The following is a 22,644-nucleotide window of genomic DNA, read 5'->3' on the forward strand; positions in this document are numbered from 1 at the left end:
AGGATGGAAAATCAGAGGGAGGGACTAACTCTGCTTGGAGAAGAGGGAAGGTTTTCAAAGATGATATTTAAGGTGATTACTGATAAAAGGAGGGTAGAGGCATTTGAAGCTAAGGTAACAGCTAACACAAAGACCATGCTGGGCTTGAAATAAATGGTGATAGTCTATAATTAGATTTTGAAAAACCTTGTATGCATAATTGGGGAGTTTATATTTCTCTGACATTTTTATGCAGTGGAGTTTCAAGTTATACACATAGTGATGACAAAAGTATCAGAAAACAATCAGTTACTATATTTACACATATATTATACCATAGAAACAAAGCTAAAAAATATATTATTTGGTAAAACTTAAAAAATGAAATTGGGATTCTGGATTTTATTACCTGTTATTTTTAACACAACATTAAATTTTTTACTTTAACTTTCCTGCAAGATTACCTCAACAAGAGAAAAAAAACGTATAAATTGATCAAATAAATGGAAAAACTTAGTAGAATAATGTAGTTACCTTAAGTTCACACAATTACCAAGCTCTGGTGGAATTTGTAGGAGGTCATTATTTTGAAGGTCCAATGTGATCAGATTTTCCATTGCCTTCATTTTCTGAGGGTCCACAGATCCAACCTGATTGTTACTAATCAAAATTGTTTCAAGTGTGGGGATGTGATACAGAACTTCAGGTAGTATTTTGAACCTATTAAAATATGAACAGAACACGTAAATATACTTGAATCAAGGCAAAATCATTCTTTCAAACAGATGATCTTAAGTTTGATATCATGATGTAGTTTCCTTTAGTGTAATTTATTTTATATTTGCCTTAAGTCCTTTATTCAAGTTTTCAAGAAAATGAACTGATTTTGGAAACCTTGAAATATATGTTAAATGGACAGACTTGTAACATTTTCTATTTATTGTGTAAATCCAACAAAACTTTAGAGTAAATTCTCCCATGTTTTTCTTTTCACATTTAGGAGGCAAGGAAATCCCCTGAGATTCTATATAAAATGTCCCCACGTAGGTAGTCTTCCTTAGTTTGCTGTTACTTCTTATGAAACAGAATTACTACCAATATATTAAATATTAGAGATTTATATTTTGCTCTGACGGAAGCTTCCAAAATGAGTGCATTTTGGTGCTTGAAAAGATGACAGACTAACATAGGCTGATGCTTGCTCATCCAAAGCAACACTGAAGATGTCACAAAAAAGAAGGGAAGGCTGATTGCTCTCAGAGCAATACTCAGCAATTAATGCAACATTATTGAGGATCTCTTGGGAGACAGAGGCTGGCACGGTTTCAGTGTGAGATAAACTGTGGCATGGATTAGAAAAGAGGGATGGGCTGAAGGAGAGATTTATAGCTGTGGCCTTTTACTTTCCTATACTGCCCTTCTTTTGCTGCCTTGATGAGAGAAAGAAAGAAGAAAAGAAAAGAAAAAAGAAAAGAAAAGAAAAGAAAGAAAAGAAATGAAAAGGAGAGAGGGAGGGAGGTAGAGAGGAAGGAGAAGAGAAGAGAAGAGGAGAAAAAAGAAGAGAAGAGAAGAGAAGAGAAGAGAAGAGAAGAGAAGAGGAGAAAGAAGAGAAAGAAGAGAAGAGAAGAGAAGAGAAGAGAAGAGAAGAGAAGAGAAGAGAAGAGAGAAAAAAGAGAAAAGAAAAGAAAAGAAAAGAAAAGAAAAGAAAAGAAAAGAAAAGAAAAGAAAAGAAAAAAGAAAAGAAAAGCAAGCAACAGCAACTGTAAAGTCAAGACAGCTCTGAAGTTCCAGAGGGACTGGAGAGTTACTAACTAGGAGTACAGAGGGACCAAACTACCCCAAAGCAGTCCTTCCTCTTCTTCCCACCAATGCATGAACAAGGTAATTTAAAAAGATATAGTTCACCTGCTGACACAGAAGTTAGGGTTAGCTTTTGCCATCTTCCCCTAGGACATTACTTGACAATGTAACAAAGCTCAACAGACTAAAATAGAGAACTGATAGCTCAGTTCACAAACAAAAATTAGCAGAGATCTGAGAAGTGCATATATTTTTAAATAATGACAACAATGATATAACCTATACATAAGAAACCATGAGCAATAATGAAGCAGACAGAACAAAAATTCAAATAGGCAGTATTTTAGACACATCACTGTGCCTTAGCTTCCTTAACTGCAAATGAGGAATAATAATAGTACTAAACTTATACATTTGTTGTAAGGACTGAATGATTATATTTCAGCTGGAATACAGTAAATAAATGTTAGCTATTAATATTTAGATTGCCAGAATCAACTTGCACCATAGGAAACAAATGACATAGTTGTTTAGAGCCCAAACCCTGGAGGCAAGCCACCTGGGCTCAAACCCCAGATCTATAATGTACTATTTATGTGAACCTTAGCAAAACATGAATATCTAATATTTACTTAATATTGGCAGTTATTCTGATTCATAAGAAGTAAAAGCGAACTAAGGAAGAATACCCACATGAAGACATTTTATAGAGCAGCTCAGGATTTCCTTAACTTCTGATCCTCGATTTTTAAATAAATATAATGACAGAAACCACCTTTTGTGAGGATTAAATGAGATAATACATGCACGTAGTCCTGTGTCAGCAGATAATAAGCCCCGAATAAATATCAGCTACTCTTAATTACTGGCATTATCTTTAGAGTGTTTGCAGAATAAAACCTATCACTTGGCACACAAAGCTCTGACAGGACGTGGTACTGCTCCCATGCTCAACTTCATTTGTTATTTCTACTCCTCTATCTCCTCACTTTATGGCCCGAGCCCTATCAGACTTCTTAAAGTGTCCCAAACACACTGTTCTCATATGTTTGTGCCTTAGTACGTGCCATTTGCTCCACACGGGATGCCTATCCCTGTGTGTCTGGCTGATGTCTAATTTTTAAGTCTCAGTTTCAATGCCATCTCCTCTGCCTTCAGGCAATCTCAGGAAACACCTTTACCCATGCACTGCATTTTCACTATAGCAATTATAATTATTATTTACGTATCTGTAAATAATAATTCCTACTAGACATCAGCTGTGAAAATTCTAAGAAAGCAGTATCACTTTCAATTTTAAGTAGAATAAGGTGAAAATAAACTTGAATATTTAAATAAACACGTGAGGCCGTTTTATTTGGCTCTTTTAGGTGTATTCTCTAAGACCTACAAATTCTCCACATAAAAATCTTTAGTCACAGATTAGTCTGTTCTGTCTCTCACCTGTTAAAGGAAAGATTAATTGTTTGTAGTTTAATCAGCGATTCCATTTCTTCAGGCAAAGAATTTAAAAAATTGTTCCTAAATTGCAAAGAAAAAGATGATTTACAAAGTTTGAAAATTTGTACAAATTTAATTTATAATTAAAGTGTTGATCAGGGTGCCTGGGTGGCTCAGTTGGTTAAACATTTGCCTTCAGCTCAGGTCATGATCTCGGGCTCCTGGGATTGAGTGCCACATCACATCAGGCTCCCTGCTTAGCGGGAAGTCTGCTTCTCCCTCTCCCTCTGCCCCTCCCCTCTGCTCATGCTCTCTCTCTCTGATGCATGCCCTCTCTCTCAAAATAAATAAATCTTTAAAAAAAACAAAGTGTTGATCAGACAAAAAATTATGTAGCTCGGTTTGTCAGTCTTTGATCTAATCTCATTAAGGCTGAGTCCCGAGAATTCTGAATCAGTCAGCTGCCTCAGGTATTTGATTAGTGTGCCAAATCCTAACACCAATATGCAACCAACTGATAAAACTGGGATCTTTAATAATATATTTTAACAGGGCAAACACTGTAAACTAATCACTTATCTCCTTCAAACTGATCTCAGCAATACTTCTCACAGAGAGGGCCCTTGAGATCATGCCTGTAAATACCACATTATTTGAGTCCACAAATATTCGATTGGTGTTTAATACACGTATCTTGCATACAGACACGAAATTCTACTCTACGCAGAACTGTACAATTTTATGAAAGAAAATGAAACAGGAAGTGATGAAATTCTATACATTTAGAAATTTGGGGCTTTCTACTACATAGGTATTAAGAAGTCTATTTCTACTCTAAGTTTACAATTTCAATTTGCACAATGCATATATTTTTTAAGAATCTGAGAACAAAGCATGGCAGTAAACAGAATCTCATTTATTATTAGAAGGATCTGGGAACAATGTTAAAAGAAAGGTTAACAACAGGAAGGCAGATGGATTCTAGAGCCTATATAATTACTTATAATAGAAAATATTTGTGAGAAAATTATATCCAACTAGATGGCTACCTATTACAACTGGGTAATTTTCTCTAAATTTCTTTGTGTTCAGAAGTCAAGCCTAATAATATGTTAAGTCATACTTTCTACAACTATGGTCTTTTTTCTTTTCTCTGTACTTTTCTCCTGTTATTATCTTTATTAAGTTGTACCAAATAACCTACTGCTAGTTTCTATCCTTTTCCTAGGGTCTTATATACCTACTGATACCAGATATAAAAGTGTACGTTAGGGGCGCCTGGCTGGCTCAGTCGGTTAAGTGACTGCCTTTGGCTCAGGTCATGGTCCCAGGGTCCTGGAATGAAGCCCCACATCGGCCTCTCTGCTGGGCGGGGAGCCTGCTTCTCCCTCTCCCTCTGCTGCTCCCCTTACTGTGCTCTCTCGCACTCTGTCAAGTAAATTAAAAAAATAAAATAAAATAAATAAAATAAAAGTGTGTATCAGTCATTTCATTAGAAACTTAAAGGTATAGACAAAGGCGCACACACACAAACACACTGAAAATTGGGATAAAAATAAAGAGCAGTAGTAAGTACATGAATTCATTCTCTTTACTCCATTAATACTGAACTACAATGTGGTTTTACACTGCTTTGCCAGGGTAATTGCCATCCCAAAACAGAAGTAAGTCTACATTTAATAGGAGCAGAGTATTAGATTTGATTTAATCCCATAAGCCAAAAAAAAAGTCTCTATAGGCAGAATAAATCCTCAAACGGATATAACAGCTTATTGTTACTTACCTATTGCTTGAGCACAGCAAGAGGAGCTACAACTTAAATAAACTAAAAGCACATCTGGTAATTATATATGAGTAGGAAGCGCAGATAATAGAACTATAGCTTACAAATAAAAACTTAAAGCCCAAACAAATAAATATTTGACTATCTACCTCTGAGTCATTTACTATTACCCTCAATGAACTGTGGCAATTCTGATCCTGTCACTTCAACTTAGGACATATTTAAATTAAACTTCCTATTACCTTTGCAGAGACTTAGTTTCTTTCCTTTTGTTGCCACTCATGGTGGTCTTTTTTTTCTTTCTGGCCTTGAATATTTACTATAATATTTTGAAACCAAACAGGCTCTTTTTAAGAGAAGCCATGCTAGCTGCTGTGCCAGCACAGGATTTTGACAGTTTTATGCTATTTACTTTCAGAAAAGGAAAAACAGGAAACAAACACTTTCCATGGGTTATTTGTAGTTTTGCTTAAGCATGAATTTAAAGAATATGTTAATATTTTCTAATATTTTAAATAATTATTTAATTTAACTTATCAACTGCCTACAAATGATAGATATTTGATTAAAATATTTCCTAAATGCTTAATTTTAGATTTGTCCTAAAACATAATTAATAAACTAATGAGCCAATTCCCACACTTACTTAGGAAATATGAGGGAAAGAGCAAATGTTAGGCAAAACTCAAAGACAAGTTATAATGAAAAAGTGAAGGAATAAAATCAATACATACCTGAGATCTAAAAAAGTCAATTTTTGAAGCATACATAATTCCAAGGATATAAAGGAAAGCTTATTAAAACTGAGATTGACATCAGAAACCATTTCCTTCAGTTCCACAATCCTGAAACAAAAATAATTTTAAAATGTTAGCTCTTGGGGCGCCTGGGTGGCAGAGCGGTTAAGCGTCTGCCTTCGGCTCAGGGCGTGATCCCGGCGTTATGGGATCGAGCCCCACGTCAGGCTCCTCTGCTATGAGCCTGCTTCTTCCTCTCCCACTCCCCCTGCTTGTGTTCCCTCTCTCGCGCTGGCTGTCTCTATCTCTGTCTTATAAATAAATTAAAAAAAAAAATCTTTAAAATGTTAGCTCTTGAATTCACTGTCAGAACTTCAAAACTACAGGTAAAGCATAGGAGGAAAAGTCCTATATTATTTTTGCTAAGTAAGATTTTCTGTAACTTTTTTCTCACAAAAATTTCAATCAGTTTGTATTCTTTAACATAGTCATTTTCTTTTAGGCTGCATAATTACAATATTCTCTGTATCTGAGTACTTCACAATGTTTTTTAACTATGATATGTCAACATTTTTAAAGTATAGTATTTTTTGTCCAAATTATCATTATATTAATCATGACTGCAAGAAAACATTAAGTTAATTCCTAGGTTTGGTAAGTGTCACGACTAAGAAACTTAAGTCAAAAGAAAGACTTAAATATTTCTAAGAAAGCCTAATCAACTTTAGTAATTTTAAAGCATGTTATTAACTATAAGAACAAGAAATGTTAGATAAGATATGATTTGCCAAGAAATGAAACTATATGAAAGAAAGAACGTCAACTGCTATGCTAAAGAAAGATAAGTTTGGATATGTAACTGATAAGACTTTTTTGGGAAGTTTTTGGATATATGTATATGTAATTCTTCTGGAAATCTGGTCTAAAGAAACAGTATGTTTTGTTTTATTTATTGCCATAATCAACTTTATAGTATATAAATAGATTTTAAAAGTATTGTTTACAACATAGGAAAACACTTATGACAAACCAGTTAAGATACAAATTGTATATATAATTCTAAATGGAAAAGAGCCTGAAATAAAACATGCCATGAATAGAATAGTGATGGGACCACAAATGATCTGTCCCTTCATTTTGTCCAAAATTTTATGAATAAGTATTATTTTCACAATCAGGAAATAATACAGTGAAAAGTATGACTTGCGAAATAAAAATTTACGAAAGAGGAAAATGATTCAGAAACTCTCTAGATCAAGGTATGTCTTTACTACCTTTCTTCAAGGTATGTCTTTACTACCTTTCTTCTTTGGCCCTCTAAATTGCCAAAAATATGATGAAATAATAGAGGTAACAGAATAATCTATTGTTTTGCATATGAATTACCAGACTGTGAGGTAAAATGAGAAATAAGGAATAAGGTGATGTGTTTTAACTCCTTCCATCTTCATTCCCAGTTTTGATCCAGGATCCCCAAGGCAAACTCATCCTGAGAGCAAATCTAACTGCTCAGTTCTTCTGTCAAGTACCCTCAGAGCCCTTTAAACAAGAGAGGAGGAGATGAACTAGATCTCCTTTTGCTATGGAATCTCAAGGTTAATTTACTTTTAGATCGATATTCTCCAAACTGCCCTGCAAAACAGAAAGCAAGTTAAAGTTTGTCTGACTGTTTAAATATTTTAAACATCTAAAAAATGTTTTTGACGGTCAGATGAAAGCCATTTTATTTTCCCAATCACCTTTTTTATTTTTTTTAAGTATTTAAGTGCTAAGTGCTAGGCATTGGTTAAATGTTTTGTGTGGATTATGTCATTTAATTTAATTCTTATAAAATAGGTACTTTATTATCTTTACTTCATGGGTAGGGAAACTAAGAGCAGCTAGTTAACCTGTCCAAAGCCACACACCTCATAGATCTGGGATACAGATACATGCAATTGACTCCATTGTCCAAGTTCTTTACCATTACCCGACTCTGTTTCCCATACTGTTGTTTTAATTGCAAGGTTATTTGTCAACTTTCTTTGGGTTTATAGTTTACTGCAAGATAACAATCATTTTAAAAGTTCAATATTATGCTAAACTAATTTTCTCTCATAACCTCAAGATTTTGCTGTAACTAGTATCAACAAAGACATACTGAACAGTACAAGACAATGCACATGACTTCTAATATTTGATAGTAAAGAATCCTTTTCTGGGAGGAAAATATTAACAGAATTATCTGTTTTTTATTGCTTGTACTATCAGTGAAAAATTCAGTGGCTTGGCAAAGCCCAAAATAAAAATTCCTATTAATCCACGTGGACCTGGCTTTGGATGGTGTCTTTAAACTTTTCCTCTAATATTTCATTACATGGAAAAAGTAATCTATATTTTTAGTAATTCTAATACCCATTTTCCATGTTTAAGATGTAAAAGAAAATCAAATTTTAAAAAACTTATATACCTCTCAGAACTGATGTTAATATGTCTCAGAAAAGACTTAGATGAATTTTGCTAAATGCCCCAAATATCAATGAAAAAAAATCTGCATATACTTTCAAATTAAAAAACCGTGAAAAATAATTATTCTTGCCACTGAGATGCAAACATAACTTAGAGAATGACTCACAACTTAACAGAAATGATATCATGAACAATTCTCACCTTTTAGGTATTTCACAAAGCTGATTCTTACTGAAGTTAACAGAAGTGATAATGTTGCCTTTTACTGCATCAAATACTTCATCAGGAATTAAAGTTGTTTGTTTACCACTAAATGAAAAATGGTTTAAAAATACATCATCCTTAGTAGTATAGAAAGATATGATTATTACTTTTCACTTTTAAAGGTTCTTAAAGATTTTATGAGTTTTCAAGGCAACAAGGCAGTTGCTTCTGAAGAACACTTTGAAGTTCTTTATAAAGAATGCCACAAAAACCTACAAACTCACAAAATATTAACCATTAAGAATTCAGACAACAAATCATATCACAATATACTGTACCATATTTTCTGAGCATTCACACACTCAATGTGAATAAAACCACATACATCTTCAGAGTCCAAGATGTTTAGAAATCATATAGTAAATGGATAATAATTAGCAAGTGGATTCTTCTACCTTAGAATAGAACTAAATCTATAATTTTAAAACTGCTGTCATCCCTTTTCTAACAGGGATTATCTGCCAACTTTATGTAGCTATGTAGTTAACTGCAAGGTAACAATCATTTTTAAAAGTTCAACACTGGGGTGCCTGGATGATTCAGTCAGTTAAGCCTCTGCCTTCGGCTCAGGACATGATCCCAGGGTTGAGTCCCAGGCTGGGCTCTCTGCTCAGCAGGGAGCCTGCTTCTTTATCCCTCTCTCTCTGCTGGTCCCCCTGCTTGTGCTCTCTCTCTGTCAAATAAATAAATAAAATCTTTAAAAAAAATAAATAAAAATTTAAAAATAAAGTTCAACATTATACTAAACTGTTTCTCATAACCTAAGCCAATTTCTCTCTCCTTTAGCATGTGACAAGGTAGACAGGGTAGTGGCCTTAGACTAAACTCTTCCTGATCTTACCATTAAGGAGCTTTTTAAAATTCACTTCACTTTCTCTTAACCTCAGTTCTGTGAAATTAGAATCTGAAGTTATTCATTGTTATGTGGGTCAGAGCTTTTGCAAATATAAATGTAAATAAATTTCCTTTTCAATAAAATTTTCAATAAAGTACACATTTAATCTTAAATGAAAGTAGAGTAGTACTCCGACATTTGCAGATTTAACAATTTGTTAATGTTACAATTAGCCATTTGTCCTCATGTTCTTCTTTTACAATTTTCAATGCCTAATACATCATCCACTTAAAAATACTGTTGATGGGGGCGCCTGGGTGGCACAGCGGTTAAGCGTCTGCCTTCGGCTCAGGGCGTGATCCTGGAGTTATGGGATCGAGCCCCACATCAGGCTCCTCTGCTATGAGCCTGCTTCTTCCTCTCCCACTCCCCCTGCTTGTGTTCCCTCTCTCGCTGGCTGTCTCTATCTCTGTCAAATAAATAAATAAAATCTTTAAAAAAAAAAAAATACTGTTGATGGAATGCGAAATCAATGACTTTATGAAAATGAAAACAATTATTTGTAATAATCATGTCCAATATAGAGAACCCGGTAAGAAAGGCATTGTAATACAGATAGGTAAAAAGACAGCCTAAATTTCACAGTTTTTATGCCTTCTACTTCTGCTGTAGGGCCCTATTTTCTATTGTACAAATGTAGCATTTTTATCTTTTTAATCAGAAATGCTCAAATCATGGGGAACTAATTTATTGTAATCAAACACTGAAGACTCACACTCTTTTAAAAAATATTTAGTTGAAGGCATTTATGCCTTGATATAGGGAATTCATTTATATTTTAAATGGAATTCTCCTTCTCAATTAAAGTCTGAGGAAAACAAATTACAATAAATTTAGAATCAAAACAATCTAAGACGTATGGTCTTCAATGCTATCTTTAAAACACTTTTGTTATATCTGTGACTTAAAAAAGTGGGAATGATTATCTCAAAATTGTATTAATAATACTTTATAGATTGTTTGGGAGATTAAAGGCAACAGCACATGTAAAATACCTAGTACAGTGCCCAGCATAGAATAGACTCAATAAATTGTATCCATTCAGGGTCGAGGGAATGAAGGCGGAGAAAAAAATTCTAAGGCAGGAATCAAGTCTGTCTCATCATCATTCAGTGTATTATGACACCTCGCATTGGATTTGAAACCTAGTAGGCTCCAAAAACATCTACTGAATAAATGGGTATATTATGCGAAAGAGAAGACATGCTAAGCTGCCATGCTATGCTATGAGAAAAGAGGGATACAAATATAAGTATGGAAGAGTACTATCTTGTGTTCCAGTATCAAAGAAGGAAGTTGGCTTAGAGTAGGGATTTCTACATACATCAAAGTGTCAGACTAAAGGTGGAAACAGTGTGAATGAAACAACAGATCTGAGACAGAAACTGTATCCTGACCTCTGAGAAGGTGATTCCTACTGACACATTATGGAAAAGAGGTCAGACACTAATGCTTACTGTTAGATAACTGAATAACTCTGGTCACCTGACTTGAACTTCAGTCTGTATCCTTCTGTATTTTCATTACCATATCCAGACATGAGCTAATCACTGTAGGAGTATTGCTTAATTTTATCATTGTTGCCTTAGATAGTACTGAAAGAATACTTAACCTTTGCATGGGTTATCTTCTTTCCCCAATCAAATACACTTCCATATTATAAACATTTTTTGGCTTTTGCCCCAATTTACATACCAATATTGCAATTGTTCCAGGTTTAATACATATGTAATACAGCATAATATTATGGCATATTATTTGGCTTAAATGTATTAATGGGATACAACCTCTCTAGCTTTTCCTGCTTAAGGTCTTCGTTAACTAAATTATACTAATTTCTTATTTACTAATAGAAACTCTCCCTTTAACTAATTAACTAAATAGAGACTCTCCCTTTAACTCATTAACTAAATAGAGACTAATAAAATCCTCTCTTGATGCTGGTTACTAAAGCAATTTTATTACCAACCAATATAGTCACTCCTATTTTTTATAATAATAAAATGTTCTTTATTATAAAAATGTCAATATTAAGAAACATGTATCTCTTAAACATAGTAAACACAAATCACTGAAGGAATGGTATTTAAGTTCACTGTACTTTTAATATGCTTTTATCTCATCACTGTTTTTGCAATTGCTACTACTCTACTAATACACTCTGAAGAATTCTTCCTCACCAAATTTCCTTTTATCTGAAGGATTATTTCTCAAAGTTTCCTATATATTCTGCAGTGTTTAAGAAAATTACATACCTATAGTCTAATATTTTTAATGTGATGATAGCATGTACATTGACTCTGGATTCACTTGGTAGTGTCATGGCAGTCCCAATAACAGAATCACTTGGGCTAGGTCCATCATCTGGCAAGAGAAAAGTTATATGAAACCAATATTTATACTATACTATAAAATCATTTTTAAATTCTTGAAAGTATATAAAAATGATATATATGATTTCTAGATATTATTAGTAAGAATGTCTTTAGTCATATACTTTATTTCTAATAACTCAAATCTAGGTCTAGAATTTAATATTTAATTAATAGAAATTAGATGAAATTACTATAATATGGCTTCAAAATCTTTTAATAAATCCTACAGAAAATTTAGGAGTAGGAAAGAACCTTCAAAAAATAACTACAATCTCGCAGAAGAAACGACACTAATCCTTCCTCTTAAGAAAAATAATATGGTGTATTAGAAGGAATGTGTTGACAAAGGAAAAATACCACTTCCCATAAATGTCTACCAAATAGGCATATACCTATCTTCTGACTTAGGACATACGGAAACTGATTATCCTCAATCACTTGAAACCTGGGGATTTACATAATCGAGTAAGCTTTTCGTACATTACTTATGTTGAGGCTTTTTTTCAGCAAATGCAAGACCTTATTTTCAATAGATATTTCCTAACATACATGCATACTCACACACAATTAACCCCCTCACTAGTCTCCAAAGACTTAACACTCCCATTGTACGATATAATGAACAACACAAACAAAAAGCATACACATCAAAAAGAAATGGCTTTGTGACTTTTTGGCAAAAGAGACTGCAAGCCATCTAGACAGAAATAAAATAAGACAACTAATTTTTAACAATGTGAAAAAACTGAAACAGTCCTGGCATTCATCATATGTTAAGAGCATAAGGCATACCAAAAGAACATAAAACAATTAGTAGTATCTCTGTTCTTGCTTCAGCCCAGAGGCATTTAATGAACATTTGTTGAAAACTATGAAGTATATTTCTCTTGCATGGAGCTCATCAATAATTCACTAATCAATGATCATTGAGCTAGTATTTCTTATGCAAATAACATATGGATATTTTGTTCGTAGAAAGAGCACAGAATAAAAGTATCGAATAGAAATAAAAGACATCAAGATATTTATTAGTATCAAGTAAATGCTTTGGTATTTAGAAATATCCTAGCATTTTGGTTATGTCACTTTAAAAAATATGGAATATATATTGCCAAATTACATCAGCAGATAGGCAACATCAAACCAGCAACAAAACCCAGCATTATTTTTTAAATATACGTGCATACGAGCATGACAACATACTGAGATAGGGTATTCTCAACACTTTCCAAAGAGCTACTTTTAATAATCAGCATCAAGAAAAATGAAAGAGGGTGCCTATTATCCCTTGGGAGGGAACTACACAAGAGATAGATTTTCTTTTCACTATATATCCTTGTATATTGGTTGAATTTTTTTACCAGGTACATTTACTGACTTTTTAATTACAAAACCTGAGATGGCAATACTCCCTAAATTGATCTACAGATTCAATGTAATCCCTATCAGAATCCCAGCTGACTTCTTTGTAGAAATCAACAAACTGATTCTAAAATTTATGTGGGATTACAAGAAATGCACAATAACTAAAGAGAATATATGGGAAATATCTGTACCTTCCTCTCAATTTTGTTGTAAACCTAAAATTACTCTAAAAAAATTAAGTCTTTAAAATTTTTTTTGATTATTCTGATATGACTTCTGACTGACTCATATCAAAATTATTACATTTTTCTGGAGGAGAAAGCATACCTGGAAAACAAAGGAAACTCCCTGATTGGCAGGAAATAAGAGTCTTAGAAAATTAGGTTAATTTATTTGAAGGTAAAGGTGGAAAATGGAAATTGCTGAAGTATATAATTATCTTATTCATTTAACATACACTGACCAGCAATATGGTGCTAGGTTAGGCTGTGCATAACCAACAGTCATGAGCTAAATTAACAGTTGCTGTTTTTAGCCACTAAGTTGTACAGTGTTTGTTACGCAGTGATATGCTAGTATAGCTTTTTTTTTATTAGTCTAGTGTATCCTTCAATGATATACATAAAATAAAAATTGGGATATAGTACAATTTTAGTGAAGCATTAAAAATTAAATGTATAGTATCATTTTCTCTTTCAGTGCACATTCATGCTAAATTAACATATCCTGAAAAATGTGTTTTATCTTTATACTTAGCAAAACTATGCATGAAGTGGATATTCAAATAACTATTAATATACTTCCCAGGCCACAGAATTCATATACTGTACATAAAAGTTAAGTTTTGCTCTTTTTTTTACAGTTAAAGCACTAGGATGCTATTGAATCTTTGCTATATTTTCCAATTGATACACTGTAACAGAAATCAAAGAAATTAAGGATAAAATATTACTATCGTGAATTTAAGGATGTTTTTATAACTTCAGCGTATTTATGACCTGTGTGGATTCATAATTAGAACCGTACCTGATAGGGACCATTTCCTCTAATTATTTACACCCAAAATACATGTAAATTTATGTACTGTTAGCACTTCACCACCTTTCATATTATCCTCCAAAATATAGGGAAAAATAGAAAAGTACCTTTAATCTTACTTCGCAGATATTTTAAGACTTCTTGGGTTCCTTTCTGAGAAGGTGGAGAAAAGACACATATTGACCAAGACATACACCTTGCAGTTTCATAGATCAACATGCATGTCTGAATTTTCAAATTTAAAAACCAGAACTGAATTCTAAATATGCTTACATTTATAATTTCTCTTCGTATGGTTCTCAAAGGATTTCCTTCTAGTGCCAGAAATTTCAAATGAAGTTTTCCCAACGAACATGGTAGACTACAAAAAGATTAGAATGATTTCAGGGAAAACATGAAGAGTAAGTATAATTCAACCAATAGTTGGTAGACTATAAAACTAACAACATATGACAAACTATGTATCATAGAATAGTGTCAAAAAGAGAGCTCAGTTAACATAGGCCTAAAATATCTCCCTTTGAAATAAATGCTGAACATGTAAAAGAAAAAACAGACTTGTCTTGAAATTGTTATATTGTGACTGCAAAAAATGTGAGCTACAAAAAACTGTAGAACGTAAATTTGAATGAATCAGTGATTCAAGATAGCCATTACTCAAGGATACTAAATGTTTCAATTTTGTCCTTCAAGTAAGCAAATGAAATTCTTCCCTAATAATCTCATATTATTTCCCACAGACAAAAGCACTCCTAGCTCACAAATATTGTAATCAACCCCCAATACCAATTAATTTTTTAATGAGATTATAATCAAATTGCTTCTGTTCTTTATCTTTCAGTAGCTCCCCATCTCTTAATGAATGAAAACTTACTCTTCACAGGCATTTTAAGGACCTATTCTATATGGCCCCAATTTACCTTTCAAGCCCTAAATTGTCACAATCTCCCTAATTGTACCCTATTTACCAGGTCAACTTGATTCCTTGCTGTTCTCTCAATATACCCCTATAATTTCCTGAAGGTTTTCTTTGTGCAGTTTTGTCCCATCAAGTCAATCATTTTCACCACCTTACCTGTGGACTTGAAAATCATGGTCATCCTTTAAAGATCATATGGTGGGACGAGAGTGAGGCATGACCCTGAAGGTTAGTATGCTCTTAAATTCTGTGCTCTAGGCACTTAACCTGCCTCACCCTAGTCCCAGTCCTAAAGATCATCTAAAAAGGTTTCTTCCTCTACAAAATCTGCCCTATTCCTCTCAATAAATTGCTGATTCCTATATTTCCTTTAAGTCTTCAAAGCAATTTTGTATCTCTCCCATGGCTTTACATTTGTTTAATAAATTTAACAAATATTTATCAGGTACTTTCTGTATACCCAGACACTGATCTAGGAGTTAGAGCAGTGAACAAAACAGATAAAAACCCTGACTTCTTTTTATGTTCTAAGTGGATTAGAGTAACTTATAAATATATCTGATTCTATTAGTGTTTTAAGCTTGCTGCCAAGGACCAAATCTAACCATTCTTTGTAGGTCTGCAATGATACTTGTTCAATAAATATTTAGTGAATTCAATTGAGAAAAAAAGATCTCTACATGTTCTTTACAAATCTTATTAACTTATGAATTATAAGCAAATACCGGTATGATTTCTTATTCCTTTGATCTTTAAACTTACCTACTAATATCATTGTTACTTAGGTCAAGCCTTTCCAAAGACTGTAGTAGTGTAATTTCATCTGGAACAGATTTTAACTTATTATCCCGCAGGTCTAGCACAAGGATAGAATTCAGATGCTTAAGATGTTCTGGTCCTAATATTTCAATCTGGTTTTCACCTACATATAATTCCTACAAAACCAAAGATGAATCGTATGTATTTCTGTATTCAATTTTATGTTAGATAATAAAAATAAAATTGAAATTTCAAATCACTGAAAAACACATGAAAAAAAGTAAGTTTCTAATTACTAAGGTGCTTAAGTTTTCAATTACAAGTAAGCTGTCTTACAGCTAAAAAGGGTAAAACAAGATTTTCAAGGATTTTCTGATAATTTAAAAATAATTAAAGATTTAATCTGTCAGAAAGTTCCAAGTTTACAAACCAAAGCACAGAAATGATTTAGTAGTTACATTTATAGAATTAATAAAAATACAAATCTAAGAACTATACCGATAAAAAATTTTAACTTTTAAAATAAGCCATAAAAAGTTATAAACAGTTTGTTGTTATTCAACATTTTCACTAGTGGTTAGTTGTTTTAAAAGATTTATTTTAGAGAGAGCGAGTGAGGTCAGAGGCAGAGGGAAAGAGAGAATCTCCAGCAGACTCCATGCTCTGCGGGGAGCCCTATACAGGGCTCCATTTCACAACCCTGAGATCATGACCTGAGCGGAAACCAAGAGTCAGACACTTAACTGAGCCACCCAGGTGCCCCTCATTAGTGATTATAAAATATAGTGATTTCCCATTAACAGAATCTATAATTATCATATATAACTAATGTTTAACTAAATAACTTTTTCAGTTCCTTTTATCACTGTCACCATTCTGTTTAAGAGAAGCCCTTTTAACTCTAATAGATAGAAGTATACATGAAGGAAAACAAAGCATGGCAAATTTAAGACAATGTTAATGCTATATACTTAAAACCAAAAGAAATAAATTAATTTTAAACAGACTCAATTATGATAAAGTAAACATGAGAGGTGGCAACTAACAGAATTAGATACATACTCCCTCCTAGTACTCCAGGTGTCCTACAGTATGACTCCACCTTACTATGTCGCCTCATCATCTACTCTTCCAATTATATACTACTCCCCAGATGAAATGGACAAATTCCTATATTTAAGTTGATTATTTCTTTAAAAAAAAAAATCTGCTGGGACACCTGGGTGACTCAGTCAGTTAAGCATCTGCCTTCAGTTCAGGTCATGATCCCAGGGTCCTGGGATCAAGCCCTGCATCGAGCTCCCTGCTCAGTGGGGAGTCTGCTTCTCTCTATCTCTCTCTCTCCCCCTCCCTCCTTCCCTCCCTCTGCCCCTCCCCACTGCTCGTTCTCTCTCTCTCAAATAATAAAAATCTTTAAAAAAAATTTACAAGCTTCTTAAAAAAAAATGTACTACTAACAATACCATTAACGTATTTAGCGAGACTAAAATTCTGAAAAATATAGGAAAAACATAGCATTTATAACTAATACATATTTCCAATGTAAAGCAAGATTAAAAATTTCATTTTCATAATTAACTTTTGGATAATATATAGTTTAATAATCATCTAAATATTACCTTTAATAATCTACAAGAAGGAAATTCTGGTAGAAAACGTAATTTATTCCTCCGCAAATAAAGCAATTCTAGTGATTCCATGTTAGCCAATTCAGGAGGTACAGCTTCTAAGAGATTTGAATTACAATCCAAATGCTTTAATCCTGTAATACATAGTAAGTGAAAAACAAAAATATTTTAATAAAGAGAAAAATATCGGTCTATAATTGTATATACATTCAAAGAACGTGTATATCATCATGAAGAATTACAAACCCATGCCATTGTATACTGCTAATTAAGAATCCTAGAATATCACTGAATGAAATAAACATAAACTGAGATTGCTTTCATATTTAATTATAATTAAAGAGATATGACATTAAAAATGATGTTTAATAATAGTCCAAGTCATCTTTATAATGGTAAAAAACAAAATATTCCAGTACTCTGTTAAGGTATTCTAAAATACACAAACTACACATTATGAGATATTATTTCCCTCAGTAATTATACATCTTTATTTTTTTAAAGATTTTATTTATTTAGAGAGAGAGAGAACAGGAGCAGGGGGAGGAGCAGAGGGAGAGAGAATCTCAAGCAGATTCTGCAGTGAGCATGGAGCCTGACACAGGGCTTGATCTCACAACCCTGAGATCATGACCTAAGCTGAAATCAAGAGCCAACCGCTCAACCAACTGAGCCACCCAGGTGCCCCAGTAATTATACATCTTTAAAAAGAAAAAGCTTAAGGTAGTTAAAGACATGCATGCGTACTAGCTGTATGAATGGAGGTCAAGTAACTGGCTAGTAATAGCTTAGATACATGTATTTAAATTAGGAAAGTTGACTTTCTGTCAAAAAGCCTTGGATTTCTATATTTGTCCTCCTGTTCTTCCATCTATCCATACTGCCTATTTCTCCCTCCCTGTCTTTCTCTTCTTTTCCTATTTTTGTTTAAATTACATGCTTTCTCTAACATCTTAGCTAACACTACGGACAGGAAAGCATATTATAGCTCAAGAAGGATGTTCTTACTTGCAGCATCTCTCTTACCTCTTGGATATTTCTTTCTTAAAAAGGCATATAAGAAAACAAAAATGGAAAAAAGTAAAGGTCTTCTTTCCCTTAAGGATTCAATAAGCAGCTTTCTCCCTAAAACATATCACAGATTCTTCCATTATGGTGGCCACCACATATTTTCCACAACTCACTCTCAACCCCCTAGTTTGAATAGGTGATATACATTTTACAACTTTTTTGCTGTACTTTGAGCCTATCGATTTTAACATAATGCAAGACTGAGCTGATATTGCCTTAGGCTGTTGCTTTTAGTATTTAAAGAAGATAATTTTTTCAAAAGAAATGTAATAGCACTGCTTTCAACAAATACTATAATAATTTATGTATTATTTGGCTAGAGCATTTTTTAAAATGTCACAATTGGGCGCCTGGGTGGCTCAGTCCCTTAAGTGTCTGCCTTCAGCTTGGGTCATGATCCCAGGGTCCTGAGATCAAGCCCTGTATCAGGCTCCCTGCTCAGCAGGGAGCCTGATGCTCCCTCTCCCTTTTCCCCTGCTTGTGCTCTCTCTCTCTCAAATAAAAAAATATAATCTTTAAAAATAAGGATCAAATAAAATAAAATAAAAAATGTCACAATGTGATTCACCCCAAATCCAGTAAATTCTATAAAAAAAAGTTTGTTTTAAAAGTTAAGACACTGGGGCACCTGGGTGACACAGCAGTTAAGCATCTGCCTTCGGCTCAGGGCGTGATCCCGGCGTTATGGGATCGAGCCCCACATCAGGCTCCTCCGCTATGAGCCTGCTTCTTCTTCTCCCACTCCCCCTGCTTGTGTTCCCTCTCTCACTGGTTGTCTCTGTCTCTGTCAAATAAATAAATAAAATCTTTTAAAAAAATTTTAAAAAAAAGTTAAGACACTACAGTTTTCACAACTGTTTGCATGTAAGAGCACTGACTGCGAATATAAGCAGTGTATAGTGGAAAGAGCAATGGGGATGGAGTAAGAGGACTCAAGCCCTTATAGAATTGCTGTGATTCAAGCTTTGGCTCTACAATATATAATATAATTTCTAAGCCTAGGTTTATGAATCTTTAAAATGTAAAAAATACACATCCCCCTAACAATACAACTTCATGATGGCAAAACAATATATGTAAGAGCATTTGAGTTACAAAGAACCACACAAATGTTAGATGTTGTTCTTGGGGCCCAGTCATTAATAGTGAAATAACAACTAAATGTCCTACTGATGATAGTTCAAAAGTATCACTGTCATGGCTAAAGGAAGAAAGTATCTGATCATTAATTATATAGTATATTGGAAAAACTGCTATAAATTAAAAGTATTTTTCTACTTATTCCCCTCTTTTCCCATCTCTCAAGATAAGTTCACCCAATTTATGAAAAAAAAAATTCAAGCTTCTTATATATTAAGATAACGTATTTTATGTTTAGCTCTACTTTTTAACTCCTTTACGAAAAATGGCAAAGATAAGCAAAGTCTTAATTACTGGTATCCCAAGTAAAGGCTCCCCTAAAATATCAACTCGATTTATGGAAGATTTAACTTATACATTCCTATTACAAATGACAAAAGATTATTAATCTAAAGTAAAATATCAAAATTTTACAAATTTATTTCAAAATGATCTGTAAAGAGCTATACAAAATCACTTCTACAACTTCCCCAAGAGGGAGGCTTAAAAAAATGAAGAGGGCTTATACGTGATTAGCAGAAAAGACTAGATAAGGTAAATAGTGTACAGCTGACACACAGTATGCTTATCAACCAGGAAATAATAATAGTTTGCCTTTAAACAAACAAAAAAAAATGACTATAATGATTTCATCCTTTAAATCAAGATTTCTAAATTAATTAAGTATAATTATTTAAAAGGTACTGAAATGTGCCTTCAATTACTTTATCCCTTAATATTAGTTCTAGAATATGTTAAATATGATGGTTCAATGGTAAACTTCAATAGAACCACTATTTTAACCTTTTTTTTAAAAAAATGATTGACCATTTGGGCAAAACTAGACTATCTCCTGGCATCATTACTTATGGACCATGAGGAGGCTACAGCTATAACATAACCACAAGTAGAATCACCTATTAGAAGCGAAGAACCTCTTAGTGAATATTGAATGAATGAACAGATAACATAGCTCAAAACCCTAATCAATATCTCAGGTATATAATTTTACCATAATTCATAATCATATTTTATTCTCCTCTTTTTGATATCCCAAAATATGCTTTTGGTGGTAACTATTTAGGAAGTTAAGCTAGACAATAATGGTCTGGAGAAAATCTGACTACTTGCTACTATTTGCTTTACCCACATAAAATCTATTATTTTACTTCCCTGTAACTAACAATGTTAAAATTTATTTTCCTAAATATAATTTGCACCAACTTCACATTTATATATGTTTTAAAAGAGAGAAGATTTACTTTTCATTCCACTTATTTCTGCTGGCAAACTCTTCAGCTGATTACTGGAAAGATTGAGTCGCACCAGACTGGAGAGAGACGAAAAACTAGCAGGAACAGTTGTAAGACGATTGTTGGAAATATCCTTTAGAAAGAGAATGAACGAATGAATCAATCAATCAATCGATCGATAAATGAATAAATAATCGATCCCTCAAAGGGATTCCAGGATTTTGAGGAGATTGCAACATAAAGAAAGACTATTTCAGAGGTGTTGTTTTGTAACCCTCATTCACTGACGATTTTACAAGTTGTCTGTCATTCATTACTTCATATTCTTTAAGAGCACTATGTGCCCAGTAATGTAGCAGAAAGGAATCATAATGAATTCTGACTTCAGAAATACTTTACATAAAGGTTTCTGTTATTACTAAGTCATGCTATATCATACAACATGTTTTTAATTTAAAAAATCCATTTGTCCATCTAATATTTATTTAGTACCTAGGATAAATAAAGCAAACGGTGCAGGTAAACTGTAATATGAAATGACAAATGTCTCTACAAGAGAGAAAAAATCTTGAAAGAAAAAATATAAAGCTGAGAAAATGGACATTTTAATTTTTAAGGAAAAAAATATTCCCTTTGGTTCTTCTGCTGACCTCAGCAAGTTCTCTTTGACTAAGTCCAGAAGTTTACACTCTGCTTTTCTTCATTCAAGCATGCCTAATTAATGTCTATTCCTTTAAGCCATTGTTTCTGTTTGTTTTCTTTAAAACATAAAGAGTTATGAGAGAACTTTTTCTTGAAACTCCATTTAAAAGACAATCAGATAATTCTTATGACATCTGAATTAGGTGTAAGTACTCCACTAGCTATCAGCAAACTGTCAGGTAGGACCAGTTGCAATAATGAATAAAAAAAAAAAAATGACTTAAGGGAACTTGTTCTCTGAAGACTCATTTAGTTTAACACTAAACAGTTCCATTCTGTAACTCTAAATCAATAAAGAAGATAGAAAAAGGTAAAAATGCTAGATCAGCTATTTTTTATAAAGGTTATATTTATAAATAACACAAAATAACATATCATAATCGACAAAAGGAAACAACAATCTACAACACCAATACTCTAAACACTAAGAATGAACAGATTACTACTAAATAAATATTTCATAATATCAAAAGTTACTGACGCTAAATGAAATGTATTCTGGATTGGATCCTGGGGAAAAAAAAAAGGACATTAGTGGAAAAGCTGGGAAAATCTTTTTTTTTTTAAATTTTATTATTATATTATGTTAGTCACCATACAGTACATCCCCGGATTCCGATGCAAAGTTCGATGCTTCATTAGTTGCGTATAACACCCAGTGCACCATGCAATACGTGCCCTCCTTACTACCCATCACCAGTCTATCCCATTCCCCCACCCCCCCCCCTCTGAAGTCTTCAGTTTGTTTCTCATAGTCCATAGTCTCTCATGTTTCATTCCCCCTTCTGATTACCCCCCTTTTCTTTATCCCTTTCTTCCCCTACCGATCCTCCTAGTTCTTATGTTCCATAGATGAGAGAAATCATATGATAATTGTCTTTCTCTGCTTGACTTATTTCACTTAGCATTATCTCCTCCAGTGCCGTCCATGTTGCAGCAAATGTTGAGAATTCGTTCTTTCTGATAGCTGAGTAATATTCCATTGTATATATGGACCACAGCTTCTTAATCCAGTCATCTGTTGAAGGGCATCTCGGCTCCTTCCATGATTTGGCTATTGTGGACAATG

General features: G+C 33.3%; 1 protein-coding gene across 2 annotated transcripts in view; it reads right to left on the reverse strand.

Annotated features, from left to right (window-relative positions):
• LRRC40 (leucine rich repeat containing 40) overlaps positions 1–22,644 on the reverse strand; it is a 58,775-nt gene that overhangs the window by 14,962 nt on the left and 21,169 nt on the right. Inside the window, exons 5-14 of one of the 2 annotated variants that reach the window (XM_002925823.4) lie at positions 20,883–21,006; positions 17,422–17,564; positions 15,806–15,978; positions 14,398–14,485; positions 14,232–14,277; positions 11,602–11,710; positions 8,389–8,496; positions 5,737–5,847; positions 3,223–3,300; positions 514–699 (exon numbers count right to left, since the gene is read on the reverse strand). In XM_002925823.4, the coding sequence (XP_002925869.1) occupies positions 514–699; positions 3,223–3,300; positions 5,737–5,847; positions 8,389–8,496; positions 11,602–11,710; positions 14,232–14,277; positions 14,398–14,485; positions 15,806–15,978; positions 17,422–17,564; positions 20,883–21,006 (1,166 nt within the window). Of the gene's footprint in view, positions 1–513; positions 700–3,222; positions 3,301–3,486; positions 4,648–5,736; positions 5,848–8,388; positions 8,497–11,601; positions 11,711–14,231; positions 14,278–14,397; positions 14,486–15,805; positions 15,979–17,421; positions 17,565–20,882; positions 21,007–22,644 lie in introns of those variants that run through there. The other variant, XM_034653684.1, reaches the window with a different exon arrangement.

The sequence above is a fragment of the Ailuropoda melanoleuca genome, chromosome 2 (assembly GCF_002007445.2).
Source record: "Ailuropoda melanoleuca isolate Jingjing chromosome 2, ASM200744v2, whole genome shotgun sequence".
In the NCBI taxonomy this organism is placed as follows: domain Eukaryota; kingdom Metazoa; phylum Chordata; class Mammalia; order Carnivora; family Ursidae; genus Ailuropoda; species Ailuropoda melanoleuca.